General features: G+C 53.8%; 1 protein-coding gene across 1 annotated transcript in view; it reads left to right on the top strand.

Moving 5' to 3' along the window:
• The first annotated feature begins 7,361 nt into the window (after positions 1–7,361).
• Positions 7,362–18,802, top strand: part of Kcnk3 (potassium two pore domain channel subfamily K member 3) — a 37,207-nt gene continuing 25,766 nt past the window's right edge. The window contains exon 1 of the mRNA XM_060365105.1: positions 7,362–7,870. Within this exon, the coding sequence (XP_060221088.1) occupies positions 7,588–7,870 (283 nt within the window). The 5' untranslated portion in view covers positions 7,362–7,587. The remainder of the gene's footprint in view (positions 7,871–18,802) is intronic.

Here is an 18,802-nt window from a genome sequence, read left to right as displayed (position 1 = left end):
AGAGAAGCCCAAAGATCTAGTTATCTCTGCCTCTCCAGCGCTGGGATTACAAACATGCCCCTTCTGGTCTGGTTACTGTTAATGTAGACTGTGGGGCTAGACTACGGGTTCTGACGCCTGCAAAGCAAGAGATTTACTGACTAAAATGCCTCTCTAGCTCAGCAAACAGGGTTCATTTGAGTAATTTTAACCCAGATGAGAACTGAAACCAGTGAGGGTTTCAAGCTTGTAACATATCCTCTCTAGTCTGACCTGCTAGTTGGACCTCTGTGGAAGCTAAGGCACACATCTGAGAAGCGTCCTCCTCAGGGAAGTTCAGCTCCTCTGTGACAGAGCCCCATCTTGGCTCAGGGGTTTGAGGTGCTCCCCCACCCCGTGTATTCTCACATTGCTGGAGCCTCCTAGGCAGCTTGAGATCACTCTGGGGGCATCCTTGGCCTTCGAAGACCCCACCAGGCCTGTTCCCGGGCTGCTTTGATGTCCCTGCTCACACGTGTGTCTGGCTCACACGGCTGTCCCATTGGGCTGCTGCAAGGGGCTGATTAGGTGTAATTGCTTTGCTGGGAGCGAGCTATCTTCTTAATAGAATCAGCTCCCAGTAATTAGCCTGCCACAGGCCCATTTCCTCTGCGGAGGCCCCAGGGCTACTGGGCATGTTGCATGTTGGACCTCTGCAGGTGGTCCCGTGTAGGATGGAGTGGGTGGGCCTTGGGATTGGCTTGAAGGTAGTCGAGAGAAAAGAGCATTGAGGAGATTCAGCAGCAAGAACCCCCATAGCAGCCCTTCCAGAGGCTGGCAGCCAGGGGTTACAACATTCCAGGCTGGAGGGTCAAAGAGCCTGGCATAGACGAACTGCCCCAGAAATGTTAGCGAGAACCCGCTTGAATCCCAAAGAGCATCTAACCTAACCCCTGAACCCAGCACCTTCATTTCTCGTAGACATACTATGTGCCAGGTGTGGTACTAGCTCCAAGAATCTTTCTAAAGCAGATCAATCAGACTATGTTTGCATGGCCTCTTGACCACAAGGTCACTGTCATCCAGCTTGTGCCTTCCTGGGCAAGAGAGGACACTCCATCTTGTGCTGGGCTGATTGTTGGTTGCATCATCCCACGGCTCACCGGTCCCTTCTCAGCCCCACAGGACAAAGCTAATGCCTCCTGTGTGGCAACTCACATGGCCCCTGTGTCTTTCTCCAGGCTGAACATTCCAAGTTCTTTCACTTGTGCCATGAACATCATTCTGGCAAGGCCCCACATTAATCTGGTTGACAGGCCTGAAACCTGCTCTTGTTTGTCAATTCTTTGCTCCCAATGCAGTCTGGAGCTCTGCGGCTGGGCCTGTAAAACTCAGAATCCTGCCCGAGCCAGAACAACTGCAGTCTTGGACAGCCCCAGATTCCCCTGAATATGACAATTCCAAGAAGGGCGGTGGTGGTGCTTTTCTCCCTTCCATTAAGGGGAAAGACATCCACAGCCTGCCTATCGGAGCAAAGTCACCACTTTTGCCTGTTCCTCTGCCCCAACACACACCACACACACATACACACACACACACACACACACACACACACACATACACACACGCCATGCCGTGCCTGCCCAGCACCACTCAATACACACTGGCTGATTAATCATTGCGAGTGCTATTATAATTATTGTGTTTGGTGCTGAGAACAGTCTGCCTCTGCTTCTCAGAAGCCATAAACCTGCAAAGAAGGATTTCAAGATTTGTGAGCTGTTGACGACATCTCCGGCTTCTCTTCAGCGGCTCCATGTTCGTCTGGAAAGATGGGCCATGGCCACTCTAGAATCTCTCCAGAAGACAATCTGGGGGTTTGAGTCTTGCAGTAACAATGGCAAGGACAGGGACTTATCTCGAGGCTCTAGATAAGGCAGCCAGGGGAGCTGGGCACGAGTCCCAGCTCGGGCCTTGTGTGCCTCAAGGCCTGGAGGGATCCATTCCCCTTGTCAGGCCTTGGTTTCTTCAGAGTACTAGAGGTCTAAGGATTTCTCTGGCTTCAATTGTGTAATTGAATGAAAGAAAAGAGGATGGGTAGAGTGGAAAATGTGAAGGCTTAGAAGATAGAAGATGGGGAAGAGACCAGAACAGAAGCTGAAACAGTAAAGCTCACAACCTCATACACACAGAGACACACAGACACACACAGACACACACACACACACACACACACACACACACGTGCTCATGCCCACCTATTGCAGGCTGGAGAGGAGTCACTAAGTCTTACCCATTGGTCTGTCTGAGATCCTAACAATGGCTGAGTCTGCCCTGCATCCCTGCTTCAAGCGCGAGGATGCAAGGGTTCTAAGGAAGAAAGGGAAAAAAAGAAAAGGAGGAGTCTGTGGAGAAACTAGGGAGGCCTGGAAACGACACCGAAATCAGAAAGTGAGTAATAGCAATGCTGAGGAGGAAGCGGCCAAGCTCCCACACTGCTGGGGAGAGGAGAAACCAAGATAGCCGGCTGAGGACAAGTGGCAGGATTTAGTAACACACAGGGGGCGGGTACACTGCGGCCACTGCTGGGTATGGGTCCTAGCCACAGCCCCCAGCACATCCACAAGCGAGAACTAAGTCTCTATGCAAATGACGGTCAGGAGCGAACCTGAGCTCCCCCACCCCCACCCCACCCCTGCACCCAGCAGTGTGTCTGAGACCAATTGGTCCTCACTCTTCTAAGGGGCTGGGGTTCTGCGCCCTTTGAGCCCTCATCTGTTCCAGATTGAGACAGCCTTTTCCCTTGGCCTGCTAGAGCACGATTGAGAGGGCCAGGTGTCCAGCTTCCCAGCCCCGTTCTCTCCCAGCAGCCCACAGAGCCCGGCTCTGCTAACAGTTGCCTTTCGTGTTTGACTTGGGCTTGAGATGTTAAACAAACAGTGGCTCTTGACAAATGCAAGCCGTGGCTGTGGGGCCAGTTATGCTCTGGAAAGCCAAGCTAATCCCTAACTTCACTGCCTCCGGGGATGGACCAAGAAACCTCAGTCACACCCAGAACCTGCTGTCTGGGGCCATGACTTTGGTAAAGAATCCTGTTTCTCTGCCTTTGCCCTGGAGCCCTGGTTCTCTTCCTACTCAGGCCTTCCCTCCTGGCTGATACTGAGGTGGCCCTGAGCCCCTTCCCCAGCCTCTGCTTGCTTCTCTGAAGCCCCAGGTTTCACCAACCCACCTAGGGAACTGGAGTCAGCAGCAAGGGTTCAAGAAAAGTTTGCAAAGTACCTTCTTAGTGCTGGCTGCTGCACTGAAGGTAAAACTCACTGTGCTAAAGCTTACTCACTCCTGAGTTAGGTAAGGAAGGCTTGCGGAACTTACGGTCTGCTCTAGACAGGATGGACCAGAACTTCCCCAAGGGTCTGGGCTAGCTCATAACTGATGGGTCAGGCCTTGTACCAGGGTTAGACAAACTCCAGGTCAGTCTCTCCACTTCTTCCTTCACTGGCCCTTCCCCAGCCTCCAACAAAACTATCCATGCAGCAGGAATCAGAAGCAGTGGAATGAGGTGTCTCCGTGCTTTCATCCCTCAAACTCACACTCTTGATTATTGTAAAATGAGCAAGAGCATCATTGGGACAGAGCTAATGCTTTTATTCCTCAGAAAGACAGACTGAGGCAAAGGGAGGCCACACGGCTTCCCCGATTCACCCGGCAGCAGCTGCTCCAAAGCCCGAGCCTGCGGACTGTCAGGTCAATGCCCTCGTGCCACACCAGACCCCTCCTTACCGCTGCAGACATTTGAGTCTGTCTTTGCCCTTCTCCGCCCTGGCAGGACTTGCTCCAGCTTGTCTGTAGGCATGGGTGCAGGGTGCGGAGGTCTTTCTGCCCCAGGACCTGTCTGAGTCCCTTTAACACCCACGCTGGATGCAAAGCCAGGAGAGACAGGACAGTTCTGGGCCTTGGCTTGTGTCCTGAGGACCTAAGGAAATATGCAGTGCAGCCTTGATGCACATACAAAGCATTATGGGAAGAAAGTACTGTTTTAAAAGGGGGGTCTCTACCCCGGAAGCGATATCAAGCCAGTGGGGAGGTAATAAGAGCAAGTAATCTACTTAGCAAGAGGGATGGAGGCTCAGAAGTCCACAGAGGCACAAAGGAGCCAGTAGTTCAGATGGGGTCGGGGGGAGAGCTGTGACTGGAAAGTGCTTCATGGAAGCAGTGGCCTTTGAGCTGGGTCTTGAAGCCTGGGTCTGGAAGTAAAAGAAGGTGGGAGAGGCAAGGAGGTACCAGCATCTCATCAATGGGAACTCTGGAGCCCTAGGAGTCTCATGACAGAACACAGATGTATCCCAAGCTTACAGATGGGTAGGGCGGCATGTGGGGCTGGAAATTATTGTGTCTAATGTTCAGTGTGCAGTGAAGGGAAACAATTTACCCTAACCTTGTTGCCATTTCCTTCCTCACAAACTAGTCTTCAAAGAAGTAGCTGATCCCTTCTTGCCTCATTCTCAAGAGGACTGAGTACACAGACGTAACCAGGCCAGGAAGGTCATGAGATGTTATAAGCGAAAGGCATGTTGATGTCTTCTGGCCCAAACCCTCCACTTAGAGGCTCAGGAAAGGCAGTGGCTGACCTCGAACACTGCAGCAGACACAGGCAGAGCCAAGCCGAGTGTGGGCAGGCGTGGGCAGGTCCGAGGGTCCTATGCAGAAGGAACAGGGGGTACGTTGTTAGGTCTCTGGTAGAGTCCAACCCCATTCACCAGAAAGAGGATGGCTGAAATCATACCTGCTGTCCCAAGGGCTGACTGAAAACCCTGACAGTGCCAGAATGCTCCTTCATCCCAGCCCTCCCTCCGCAAGTGACAGGATGGATGGGCAGAGCCAAGCTGTCCTCCGGGACTCGGGACATGCAATACAGGTGTCCTTGTCCCATATATAATGGATACTGTGTAAGCACTGTTCCCATTCAGCTCACTGTAGGATCCTCACTTCCCCTCTCCTGACTGTCCAGGCCTCAGTTTTCTAATCCACAACATGAGGAAGCTGAGGGAGACCATCTCTAAGAGTCCTTCTGGTTCCCAAGAGCTGCAAGAACAAATTCCATTAAAATTAATAATAAATGTTCTGCCCCAGAGACAGCTCTTCCCCTTTCCTAAAGCTCTCTCACTTAATCACATTGCCTTTCATTTGTATAGCAGTCTGGGGTTGGCAGCCAGAAGTGGGAAAGCCCTGACAGCGTTCCCCCTGAAGCCCGGCTCTAAGGAGACACTTGCACATTCAGACAGACCTTGGGAGAAACTGGCTTCTGGAGAGATTTTGGTGAGGGACCAGCACATCAGAAGCACATAGGAACCTGGGGAGGGTGAGGTTCTTCTGCCTGCAGCCCAAGAATGTCAGGGAAAGAAATCTCTAACAGGCATCCAAGGCTAAAAGAAAAGCATTCCTTTGTGGGGAGAGGGGACACGGGTCCCCTCATCAGGCTGTGTTCTAGACCCCCGAGTCTAAAGAGAGTAAAGGTCACCAGAAAGCCTCATGTCCTCTCCTTGCAAACATATGGTTGCTTTTGATTCCTTAAAGCCAACTCCTCAGGAGACTACTAGTGTATAATGATGAGACCCATTTTACAGGTGGAGAAAGAAAGGCCTCAAGGAGAAGAGCATGGGCTTGGGTAACAAACAGACAGAAATCTCTTCTCAGCTCAGTGACCCTGTCTGGTTGTATCGCCGTTAGCTTTGGTTTCTTCATCTACACAACGGTCCTAATTACAAGCAGACCTACCTTTGAGGACCAAGGTAAAGGTTAAGGTCATGAGTGCGGCATGTCACGAAAGCTACAAGGACACATCCTTGGGGAGTGAATGGGCTGGTAGCTCTTCTGAGGTGTGTTCGGATAAGAAGTGGTATCTGGCAGTGACATCTCAGCCCAGAATGTGGCAGATGGTGCCCTTCCTTGCTAGCTACCTCCCGAGCCATGGGTTTTGGGCCTCTTCCACGTCTCTCTATGTGGCCTATGCCAGGGTTCCGTGAAGGGCTGTCTGACCCTCCTTGGCACTGGGATTTGCATTCCGATCATTCTGCTCTCTCAGCCCATCCACATCCAGAGCTGTTTGGAGCTGAGTAAGGCCACGGGGATCATCTGCCATGACAACTCATGGAAGAGATAAGGCTGTGGGGCTCCAGAAGGGGCAGTAAACTCTTTGCCTGGGTCCCCACAGCAGCTTTCCTCTTCATCGCTACAGATCCCTGTGTTGGCAAATGAAGAAACTGAGGCAGAGGGACCCCTGTCCCTGTTTCTCCAGCCTGTCAGTGAGTTATTAAATCTGGACTCTCACACCTCACACCCCACCCCTAATTTCAGCGAGATCCCCAGTCCTGTTCCATGCTTCAAGGTGGCATCCTGTGTTTTCTGTGTGCCCAGCCCAAGTCCTGCCCGCCACACTGGTATAGGACAAGGGCCATGAATGTCAAGATGGGCAGGTGGCCTCAGCAACCGGCCTTGTCTTTCTCAGCCAGTCCCCAGTGCCCGGTGCTAACCCGGGAGGGACTCAGTGTCAGGAGAGAAGTCTTTCCCTTGAGTATTGGCTCACGTGTGCCCTGGGCCGCAGCAAATCCCTGCCAGCTTCTCAGATAAGCCAAATGCTGGAGCAGAGGGAAGAAAGTGTGACCTGGGTGGGGAGGGGGTTGACTGAGCCCCCGCCCTGTCACCGATTCTCTATGAGCCGCTTCACCTCCTGTGCCTCAGTTTCCTGATCCGTGTGCTAAGGAGTAGGTCAGTAGGACCCAAGGTCCCCTCCAGCCTCAGCGCTACGACTGGGGCAAAGGGGAGAGAAAGGGAGGGGTTGCTCTTTCCACTCCTCCTTTTGGCCCTTTTCAGGACATTTGTGTCTCAAGCTCTCCCAAGTTTCCCTGTTTCAGTCCGTCCCTCTCTTTGCATCTCCTTTTCTGAGTCTGTGTGTAGTTCTGGTTTGTCTCCTCTAACACACACACACACACACACACACACAGACCCCTGCCCTGGGTCCTCTCCCTTCCTTGTAGTTATCTATTTCCAGCCTAGTTTTCTCTGGGGCTAGCGGGCTGGATCTCAGTCTCTCTCTCTCTCTCTCTCTCTCTCTCTCTCTCTCTCTCTCTCTCTCTCTCTCTCTCTCTCTCTCTCTCTCTCCCTTCCTCCCGCCCTCCCTCCCTCCCTCCCTCTCCTATCTTGCTCACCCCCCCCTCGGCTCTCTCGCTCTCCCTCTCGCTCTCTCTCGCTCCCGCCTCTGTCCTGCCCGGGTTCTCCCGCTTGCTCCCCCTTCCCTCCCCGCCCTCGGCGCGGCTCCCCAGTCCTTATTTGGCTGGGCGGGAGGGCAGGCGGGAGGTGGTGGCCGGCGGCCGGGGGGCGGGCGCGGGGGCGGGCGGAGGAGGGCGGTGGGTGGTGCTGAAGGGACAGCTCCGCGGCGGCCGGCAACGGCGGCGGCGGTGGCCCCGGGGTGCGGAGCTGGTGCCCGGCGTGGAGATCCGCGAGCGCAGCCATGCCCCAGGCCGCCTCCGAGGCAGGAGCAACGGCGGCGGCCGGGGCCGGGGCCGGGGCCGGGGCCGGGGCCGGGGCGGGGGCCGGAGACGCCGGAGGGCCGGCAACGACCCGGGAGGGACGATGAAGCGGCAGAATGTGCGCACGTTGGCTCTCATCGTGTGCACCTTCACCTACCTGCTGGTGGGCGCCGCGGTGTTCGACGCGCTGGAGTCGGAGCCGGAGATGATCGAGCGGCAGAAGCTGGAGCTGCGGCAGCTGGAGCTGCGGGCGCGCTACAACCTCAGCGAGGGCGGCTACGAGGAGCTGGAGCGCGTCGTGCTGCGCCTCAAGCCGCACAAGGCCGGCGTGCAGTGGCGCTTCGCCGGCTCCTTCTACTTCGCCATCACCGTCATCACCACCATCGGTAACTACACTCGCCGCGCCGGAGGGGACGGGGGCGGGGACCCGGAATGCTGGGGAGCCGCCCGCGGCTGAGGGGGTCCCTGCGGAGCGGGGCGGGCCGCCGAACCCGCGCGCTCTCAGCGGCCCGGGGCTCAGCCCGGAGTGTCTGCTCTGCGGGGACCCCTGACTCCGACCTGTCTCCAGCCCGACCAACCCTAACTTGGCCTTGCAGGGCTGTGTGAGGACCCCAGGGGACTCAAGTGTGTGAGAGGGGCAGGAGCAGCCAGCCGAGGCTCGGGAGGAGGGGTGTGGCCGGGCTAGGCCCTGGGGCTGGGCACCCAGAGTGAGCATCCAGGGAGCGCGCCACTCCTCCATGTCCCTGCCACTGGGCTTGGGCACCCGGGTGTCCACACCTGCTGGGCGTTGTGGGGGCACGGAGATGCGGGAACGCTGCACTCTCTAACACGCGGGGCCACTCTCTAACTGCGACTGAGTGCTGCTGGGGAGGGGGTGGGGTGCCTGTGTCCGTGTGGGTGTGGGTGTGGGTGTGGGTGTGTGAGTTTGGGCCGCACCAGACAGGGCCTGTAATTCTCTGAGGGCAGCAGAGCAGAGGGGCTGGAATTCAGATTCGGTCCTGTTAGCTTTCTTCCCCAGTGTCCCAGTAAAACAGTCACCTCACAGGAATGGCTCCACTTCTTTTCCAAGGCCAGGGCAGACCATGCTATAGGAGGCCACAGCACACCCGGATCCTATGAGAACATGGCACACAGGTACACACACACACACACACACACACACACACACGCACAGAGAGAGAGAGAGAGAGAGAGAAAGAGAGAGAGAGAGGCACGAATAGATGGCTGTCAGGAAAGGCATCTCCAGCCAGGCCCTTCACCATGTCGCTGAAGTGTCCAGCCAGGCTTACACACCTTAAACACTCCTAGGACCCTGTGGTTGCAGCCCAGCTCTAGCACTAACCCTCTGCATGACCGACCTTGGGCAAGTCCCCTCTCCTGCCTGGATCTTGGGCTCATGTCCCAAACATGTAGAGGTTGGCCAAAATGATGTCAAGGGCTCTTCCCAGCCCTGACGTGCTTGGACTCTGAGATTGGGACCCTACCTTCCCCCGAGCCATTGGGATGCCTCCAGGAGCTGTTTCCTCCATCTTCCCCACTCCTTCTCATCCTGACCCCCACTCCCTGCCTTGGCCGAACTCCCAGGGACTCATTGCCATTTGGCAAAACCTGTAACAAGATGGCAGTGTTTTCCTGGGAGTCAACAGGAGTGGAAGCAGATAAAAGACAGAGCTGGACACTCTCTAGCCACTGCAGAATTCTGTTCTGAGGCTCTGCTGCTATCCATCCATGGAGGGAGTACGCCCAGACACTAACTACCCAAAGGGCAGGTTTGGTCTGGGCCCCTTCCCGCCACATCCCACTGCCACCTGCCTGGCTTTCACAGCAGGTTAGGATCTGTAAATCAGAAGGGGGTCCTGTGCACACCTCTGTCTACCTTCCCATACCAATTCCCCAATCAGTGCAACTTTCCTCTAAGTCCCCATGTCTTCAGCCTCACAGTAACCTCCCAGATGACCTCCTTGCTTTCAGCCTCATCCCCACAGCAGATAGCATCCCATGGACAATGCTTCCAGAAAACAAAACAAAACTCCCAAAGCAAGGCTGTCCCTGACCCTGTCACCAAAGCCCACGTGGCTCCTCAGTGCCCCATGCTCCTTGCCCTGGCTCTGCCTTCATGTTTGACTTTACTCCTTACTTCTTGCTTGGATGACCTCCTTCTAGAGCCTCCAACTCACCTCTTAGAGAAGACTTCACCTGTTTACACCCGACACACCTTTTCTCCTGCTTTCCCTTTGCTGCCCAAGCCAGCCTTCTAGGTCCAGCTTAAACCCACAACAAACTCAAGTTTCAAAGGACCACTGCTCTTGAAGACTGCAGTAGAATTTACTGACAGGATTACCTAAGTGACCCAGACTGGGTGCTTTTAAACGCTGATTTACATCTTAAGGAGTGTGTTTTGGTTTGTTTTTTTCACCATGCTGCTGTGTTAATGTCCATGTAGGCAAATCCTATCTCTGTGCTCCTGAGAGCTAGCATGGTGCCCAACAGCCATGAGCAGTAGGGAATGCTATTGGTGGGTTTAATGTGTGCACAAATGGACAGGCACTACCCTTCCCCTCCAACCCTGCTGTTGCTTTCCAATTTGTCCATGGTTCCTACCCCGATGGATGCTAAGAGCTGGAGCTGGCACGGAAGACCCTTCTGCTGGTATTTCTACAGTGCCGGTCAAGAAGGAAGATGCCATCTTAGACTGGCAAGTCCTACTTCCTATCCTGCTCAACCATCCCTAGCTTCTTGTCACCTCTCACTTCAGCTCTGCCACCTAGCCGGAAGCTGTCTTGGGGTGGTGATAGGGTGCCTGGAAGGGGAGCTACGTGAGAATGTTGTGAGCCTCCTCCAGACCCATCTGCCTCCTTGGGACCATCTTGTGCCCGATCCCACTGGGAAAGACTGGGGACAGTGAAAGAGCCTCTCATTCACTCAGCATCTAGTGGCCACATGGTGTTATCACTTGGTTGGATTTCAGCCTTCACAAATCAGTGTGGAACAAGACCAGGGCAGAGATTCTTAGCTTTGTTAGAGCAGTGGGTAAAGGTGAGGGAAGGGAAGGGATGTCCTGCCCAGAGCCACCAGGCTGTTGGGCAGCAAACTCAGAATGGGAAGCTGGGGCTTCTAACTCCATACCCAGGGCTGTGTCCCCGCTGGGCTCTTGGCTGCTTCCTTTGCCTCCATATGCTATGAAGCCCAGGCCCAGCCAGGCCTGGCAGAACTACCAAGTGCCCAGCGATGCCAACTTGCAGGATGCTCACGAGCAGCCCTGATTGGTTGAAGGTCAGCAGGGTCCAACTTAGTCATTCACCTGGTTAGTCACATTCTCCACTCCCACCCCCTCATCCCTGGCCTCACAGCTAGGAAACCCTTCCTTCCCTGCTCCCCAAGTTCACCAGACACAAATGGAAACTCTTTCCTTGGGAAACCTCGCTCTCCCTAGCTGTTGAGTCATCAAACTCCTCCAGGCCCCAGCCCCCTCTATTCATAGCCCAAAGCTGTCAGAGCCAGAGCGGGAAAGGGGCCTGGGGATCAGCTGGTGCCATGGTCCCTCCTACAGAGAAGGGGGGATAGGAGTCACACGGGGGGGGTGCAAAATCTGACTCCCGGGCCCCCAGTGCCTCTTTACCTGTTATTTCTTGTTTAGTTCTATTTATTTGTTTCACAATGCTGGAGATGGAACTCAGGACCTCTTGCATGCTAGGGAGGCAGGCACTCCACCACTGAGCTCCATGGTGCTATTTTTATTGCCACAGTAGCCACAATATAATGGCAGCCTTCCTTTATTATCTACGCTCTGGCAGGCTCTATCTGGACACTTCATTTGTATTCTCTCGTTAAGTCCTGCCAGTCCTTCAACACTGACCTTATTACCCCCACTTTTCAGCTAAGCAATGGAAGGCTTTAAGTCAGCCACTCACTCGCGGCCTCAGAGCTTGACAGTGGAGCACCTGTGCAGACTCCGCAGGCCTATCTGGCTCCTGCCAGCAGTTTCTTTCTCCATCTCAAACCCAGCCCAGACCCTTGGGTCACACGGCACCGAGACATCCAAGCTGGCCCACCCTAGCCGAGCGTCCCAGAAGAAGGGAGCTTCTTGTTACAGCTTGCTGTTCTCCCATCGCCTAACGGCCCAAGAGACAGATCTGTGCCTGGCACCTGGGTGCCCCCGAGGCTGTGTCAGGCTCACAGGTGTTGGTTCTCTCAAGGCGAGCCTGGGAATCTTTCTGGCTCTAAGGCAACAAGAGACCAGGTGACTGATCTGCCGGTGGAGCCCTGACAGGAAGCCTGTGTCGTTGCTTTCTGGCTCCTAGCCTGACCCCTGCTGGGCACAGCCTGCTGTGGCTCACCACGCAGCATGGTGACCCTGGGACTGAATTCAAGCAGGTGGCCCTAGAGGGAAACTGTGCCTTTCATATCTTTCCCAGAGGTGGCCTGCCACTTCCCAAGTCACAGAGCCCTATAATAAAAGAGTGAGAGGGATATTAGGGAACATCCAACCACTCAAAGAGGTCCGTAACTTGCCCAAGGTTACAGAGCCAGTTGAGTGCTTGATGAAACTCATGACCAGCCTGCGGTGCCCACACCATGCTGCCTTTCAGCGTTGCCTCGCTCCCCACCTACAGGCTAGCCACTCCACAAGCCTTCATGGGGCAACCAGAGCTCCTGGCTTCAGCTCAGCCCACCTTATATCTCCTACCCTGTCCTGGCCAAGCCAATAAGTCTTTCAGATCTCATTTTTGTCAGTTATAAAATGAGAATGAAATTATCAGCAGGAAATAATACTTTCATGCAAAGAACGCGCCTGGTAGAGTCGATAATAGTATCTGTAATGTTTACTATCCTTAATGTTACTGTTCATGGAGTCTGCCTTCTCCCATGGAGGGAACTGCTCTGTCTCTTCAGGGTTACCATGGCGAAGCTACCTTCTTAATAAATAGGGTCAGTGAAGCAGGTTGGAGGAGGACAGGACTAGGAAGTTGCTGCATCCTTTTGCCTTATTCTCCCAAGAGCCTGACCCGGAATCCCCCTTTCCTTCAACATGTCTGGAGTCTGCCTGACATGCAGATTCAAGGGCTATGCCACCCCCTCTAAGCAGGCAGACAGACCGTCAGAAAATTAGCAAGGAAGAGTGAAGGTCCCTGTGCTGGAAGACCCTGTTACGGATTGGAGCAAGGCAGAAAAAAAAAATCTAGTTCCACCCACATCAGTTCCTGGTTCTCTGTGACCCTCGGTTTCCTCATCTGAGAGTGGGTACATTTCACCAGAGGTCCTCCTGCTTGCCCATCCGGTTCCCACGCGTTCCAGGGGGGAGCTGGAGGTGTTGGAGGGAGCGGAGGCGAGGATAAGCCAGAAATAGCAGGCACACGACTGGCCACAGTGGGGACAGGACAAACACAATAAGTATTTTCAAAGGAAAACATAAACAAGCCCAGATGAATGTAATGTGGATCACCACTATAAACAGCTTTCAGCTGGCAGCACAAACCGTGGGTCTGCGAGTCGATTTTATAATAATTTTCAAAAACTGAAAATCATTTCCCCGCGGCCAGCCGGCAGCCAGGGGAGAGCTCTAACAGAGGCCACGATCTTGCCAGTCTAGGCAAACCTCTGCAGAGGACCCGGGGCAGACAGCTCCTCTCCCACCCTGCATCCTGGCCTTGGGCTCAGGAAATTGACATGTGTCTGCACCAGGCCCGGCGCTGCCTGCCTGCTGTTCCCCACCGGCGTTCCCACACTGCCCTGCTCAGAGAGATTTGGAAATTTGCCTAAGACACTACAGAAATAAATGTCAGCCCCAGAACGCACCCCTTTCCCAGCCAGGCCTGTATGGGTATGGTATGTGTATGGTTCAGTACGGTATCTTTTCTGAGAGCCATCCCTCCCATGGAGACTCTTGTGATTTCTTCTGTGTGAATCTGGTGTAGGGTAGAGCATGGGTGCCAGGGTGAATGCAGGGCAGTGGGACTATTACACAGAACGCTTTGCCCAAAGGGGAATTAGCTCAAGCCTTTTTGTGTGTGTTCACAGGACTCGTGAAGGGCCTTGCTAAAGGTTACACAGTTAGCATCGGAGCTGGGCTTGGAGCCCTGTTTTCTGACCCTCCGATAGCCTCTGGTCCTCTGAGAGCCACATGACAAATGCCTGTCGTGGCAGCACAGTGAGCAGTTGAGCACCCAGCTGCCGCCGCTGCCACCTCCCAGGCCACGCATGCTCTCTCGCTGTTTAGAAACTGCCTGTGCTTGGACAGCTGCCAGGGGTCTCCAGAGACCTGCCCCTCACCTGAAGCTTCCCAGGCCCTGGCAACTGCCACAAGCCAATTCTTCACTTCCTTGTTTGCTGGTGTGCCTTAGCTGTGGCTGAGAGGGCAGGGGATGCCTTCTGGTCTGGTGGCCCGTCTCTGGCGGGGCCAAGCCAAGGCTGTTTTTCCATCCTCACTCTTCACAAAAGGGGTTTCTGTTTGCTGTTTGCTTGTTGAGACAAAGTCTCGCTGTTTAGCTCTGGTTGTCCTGGACCTCACTATGTAGACCAGGCTACTGGCCTTGAACTCAGAGAGACCCAAGGAGACAAAAGGGTTTCTTACCACCCCTGTACCCACTTCTGTTTTCTTTAATAACACGTCAAAGTCCCTTTAAAAGGGAATGAAAAGTAGTAGATGAGCATGGTGCCTAGGACTCCAGCTCTCTGTCTCTGTCTCTCTGCCCCCCCCCCATTCCCACCCATGAAGGCAGACCTCTCCCTTGGCAGTTAGCGAGCATCTGGTTTCTCATCTCCATGGAGTCAGGCTTCACCTAGGGCTTCCCTAACTCAGTGCTTGTCCCGTGATGGGCTGGCCCTAGGCGCCCTGATTTAAAAGCAGATTCTGAATCAATTGCTTTCTCTGAAGCACAGCCTGAGAGTCTGCATTGCAACAAGCCCCAAGGGACACGGATGCTAGGGATCCATGAGCCACACTGCTTAAAATTGAATTAACTGTAAGTAATACAAAGATTCCAGAAATACACACAGACATGGAATGACACCCGTCAACCTCGTGGTTTGGAACACAACACATTCCTGGAGTCATGACAAAGGTTATCCGAATCCCACACCAGGGTCAGATCTCCTTCTCAAGTGGCATTTTGTCTTGGAGAAAGAGGCAGAAGAGGGAATGAATCATGTGTCGGGGAGGGGTGGGGGGATTACCACTGAAGCAGCTTATGGGGCAAAAGAGGAAGTCTGCCGAAGTGGCAGCCCCCAAGCTGAAGGAACGGGCCAGCCGGCCAGCCCTCCGCCCTCTTTTTCCGAGGGTAAATGTGCACACCAGCAGGAATTTTAATAAACAAACAAGCGAACAAAGTCCAGAGATGTGGCTTAGTAGTCAAGCACTTGGATGCCCAAGGCTCTGGGTTTGATCCCGGAAGCAAAAGATGAAGAGGCAACAGCAAAAGTTATTCCCAAACTCGTTCTGTAGGAAAGATAGCGGAGGGACAGCAGTGGCCACACACCAGCTGGGGAGCTGGAGGGTTTACAGACTTGCATTTCTCCTGCTGGTGGCAGCACCCACCCCTGGGGAAGCAAAGACCTAAAGAACGCGAAAGCCTGGCTCCTGGAAAACCACGAAGTGGGGCCTGTGGTTCTAATAGACTGAGAAGCCCATAGGATGGGACCTGGCGGCTAGACAGGGGCTTCCCTGGGGCTCAGAGAAGCTGAGCCTCACTCCACTGGGACGAGACGTGGAGCCTAGGAACCACGTGCAGTAGCTGGACTGGGGATGGGGAAAGGGAGAGCACAGAAGCGGGAGACAGGGAAGTAATGAAGGGCCTACCCTGTGGGGTTAGTGGCAACCAGTAGTCTGCTAGCCCTTGTTTGCTAAGAATCTCCTCCCTCCCCTCTGCACACACACAAATGCATGTACACACACATACATGTACACACAAACTCTTGAGATCTATAGAGAACTAAATACCCATGAAAAGCTGGTTTCTCCCTTCTGACCTCTGCCTGTCTTGGTCTGTGCCAGAGCTCTTAGAAAACAAAATGGTGACAGACTTCATGTGGCTGCCAAACACCCAGTTATTTCTCACAGTTTTTGGTATCTGAGAAATCCCAAAGCAAGGTGCCCAAAGACTGGGTGTTTGGTAAGGAATGGTGTGTTTCCTTCTTCCTGATTTTTAGTTGACCTCTCCCCTGCCTGCTCAACCCAAGGATTGAATGTAGGGCCTCACCCATGCAAGCAAAGTATTCTACTGAGGCACTAGCTCCTGGGATCTATTTTTACTTTTTTAAAAAAGATTTATTTATTATGTATACAGTGTTCTGCCTGCAGGTGCTCCTGCATGCCAGAAGAGGGCACCAGATATCATTATAGATGGTTATGAGCCACCATGTGGTTGCTGGGAATTGAACTCAGGACCTTCAGGAAGAGCAGCCAGTGTTCTTAACCTCTGAGCCATCTCCCCAGCCCCTATTTTTACTTTTGAAACAGGGTAACCAAATTACACGGGATAGCCTTGAATTTGCTGAGCAGCCCAGGGAGACCTCAGGCCTGTAATCCTCCTTCCTCTGAGTAACTGAGGTCACAGACCTAGCCCCAGCTTCTCCACCAAAGAGAGAGGGAGACAGGCCAGTCTCTTTTTACAAGGCCACTAATGCCTTGGACTCCATCCTCATTGTCCAAAGCCCCTCCTCCAAACGTCAACATGGTGGAGATTGGGTTTGAACATGTGGATTTGGGAGCCTGTATTACTGCCCAATGTCCCCAAGGGCAGTGCAGCACAATCGCCTTTTAGGAGCAGCAGCTGGGGAATCCTTTCCTCAGTCAAAATGGAGCCTGGCCTCCCCTGGGTTGGGTCCAGGCAGGAAAAGCCTGAGAAGTCCTGTCCCATGGCCTTTCAAGACGCTCAGCCTCATTGCACCAATATGGTGTAAAATGCAGGTGGCCATATATACAATATACAACACACATACACACACACACACACACACACACACAAATATTTTTCTCAGCCCAGTAGGCCACCTGTGTTTGCAGACTTTAGAGGGACATTGATAACCTGGGGAATCAGTCGGAGGACAAAGCAGTGTGTTAAATGAAGGCGCTTCTGTTGCTGTGGCACACACCATGATCAAAAGCAGCCTGGTGAGGAAAGGTTATTTGGCCTTCAGATCTGTTGCTGAGCGAAGCCACAGGCAGGAACCGAAAGCAGGAACCTGGAACCGGGAGCTGAAACAGAGACCATGCCGGAGTGCTGCTTACTGGCTTGCATCTCCTGGTTTGCATCTCCTTACACACCCCAGGACCAGCTGCCTAGGAGTGGTAGCTAAGCCTGCCTACATCAATCATTAATCAAGAAAATGCCCCGCAGACATGGTTGTGGCAATCTGATGGAGACATTTTCTCAGCTAAGGTTCCTGATCCAAGATAACTCCAGATTGCATGGAGTTGGCCCGCCCCACCCCCAAGAAAAAAACCTGCAGGACAGACGGTTATGAAGAAAAAAATTTCCCCTTCACATCCCTCCAGGCTATGACAAGGGAAAGGACCAGATTTTCTCTGAGTAGATCCGTGGGGTTGACCGCACACCAGCAGAAAGAGGCTTGTGGAAATTAGAGAAAGATAGCTTCTGTGTCTCAAGAGGTGGTGAGCTCCAAGGAGCATGTAAGACATTGGCTGTGCATGTGGTAAAAGCTCCACCCACCCACACGCACACACTCGCCCCACCTGACCCTATCCCCATCCCCTGCCACCGCTGCCGCCACCGCCGCCACCACCACAACCACCACCACCACGCATCCAGCAGGCTTCAGGGAAACAGAACCAACAGAAGGTACAAACAAAGCATGAACAGGCAAGGACCTACCTCACAGGGTGGAACGGTGGGCTGGTAAGGCTGAATCTACAGGGCATGGCATCACAAAAGTCAGGCTGGAAGTCCCCTCAGTGTGTGATTGCCCCTTTCCATGGGTGGAGAGATGTCCCATGTTCAGGGACAAATGCCTTCTTCAGCTAATCCAGAAGGTCTTTCGGGTGGTTGAGTCAGACCTGGGCAGGCTACCTGGGAGAAGAGATCGTCCTCCGTCATAACCTAGGGCTAGCCTGTGCTCCTTTAACTCAAAGTCAACTGATTATGTTGGACTGCAAATGTGGGCTGTAATCACATTTACCTTCTTAGCAGTCCTTAGACTGGCATTTGAAGAACTAGGGGCTTTGGCTAGGACCATCACACTGCACATGTGTTAGCCTAGTAGATGCGATGACCCGCTTTTAAGTCTCATCCCTACCCAGAGATGCTTTGAGTCTTTGTTCCCCTGGGAACATTTGGGCAGCCAGAGTGGAATTAGAGACCCCTTCCAAATAAAACTGGCTCACTGGCTTTGGCATTCCCTCTTTGGTGTATTAAAAGCCACTAAAATCTCCTGAGGTTGTATGCCAGGCTATGTATCAAGTCCCACAGGAGCAGACAGCTAAAAGCAGGTGCTTCCTCAAGGAGCTAGGGTCTCTTAGTTCCGGGAAGTCCAAGTCGACTGGTATGTGTGCTGACTCCAAAGACAGCCTCTCAGATGGGTCTGGGGTCTCCCGGGGTGGAGGGATGGTAAATGCTGAGTGGGGCTTTTGGGGGTGCGAACTGACGGTGTGACCTTCAGAGAGCAAGGGGGCAGTCCAGGAACAGGTCACCCAAGGCTCTGGAGCAGCGGTCCTCAACCTCCCTAATGCTGAGGCCCTTTACTACAGTGTCTCATGTGGTGACCCCCAGCCATAAGCATGTTTTCATTGCTACTTCAGAACTGTAGTTTCGCTACTCTCACGAACTGTAACGCAAATGTCTGTGTCTTCCAATGGTCTTAGGTAACTCCTGTGAAAGGGTCACTTGACAGTCCCTCAGGAGTCTCGACCCCCAGGTTGAGAACCGCTGCTCTAGCAGCCGATGGGTGGCTTTGATTTGACAAGCCGTGCCTGTGAGGGATGGCTAACTGGTGGCTCTGGCCTGCGTTCTGACCAGTGGGTGCCTAGCTGAACCTTTCACCCAGCTAAACCTGTGGGTGAGAGTTCAAACCGTTCAGTTCAGCCTGCTTACCCAGCAGCCCTCAGCCAGTCTCCGAGCAGCACTGCGTGCACCCCCTCCTCCTGCACAGTCTTTCTTCTCAACCAAAAGTCCACTCTGAAGGTCAGGCCAGAAGTCCACGGGGATGCACCGAGCTGCAGGGCCTGATGTCATCCAACACGGTACAGGCGTTTCCTGCAGGGTCCCAGGGTCCTGCTCCAAGCCTCCCCTTCCTCTCCTGTATGTCGTTCCCTCGTCCACATTCCTTGACCCTGGGCATTCCCTGCTTGACTTCAGCTGTGAGCT

Source organism: Meriones unguiculatus, chromosome 1 (genome assembly GCF_030254825.1).
Source record: "Meriones unguiculatus strain TT.TT164.6M chromosome 1, Bangor_MerUng_6.1, whole genome shotgun sequence".
Classification (NCBI taxonomy): domain Eukaryota; kingdom Metazoa; phylum Chordata; class Mammalia; order Rodentia; family Muridae; genus Meriones; species Meriones unguiculatus.
Note: the sequence above shows the minus strand (reverse complement) of the source record. Positions and strands in the feature narration are given on the sequence as shown.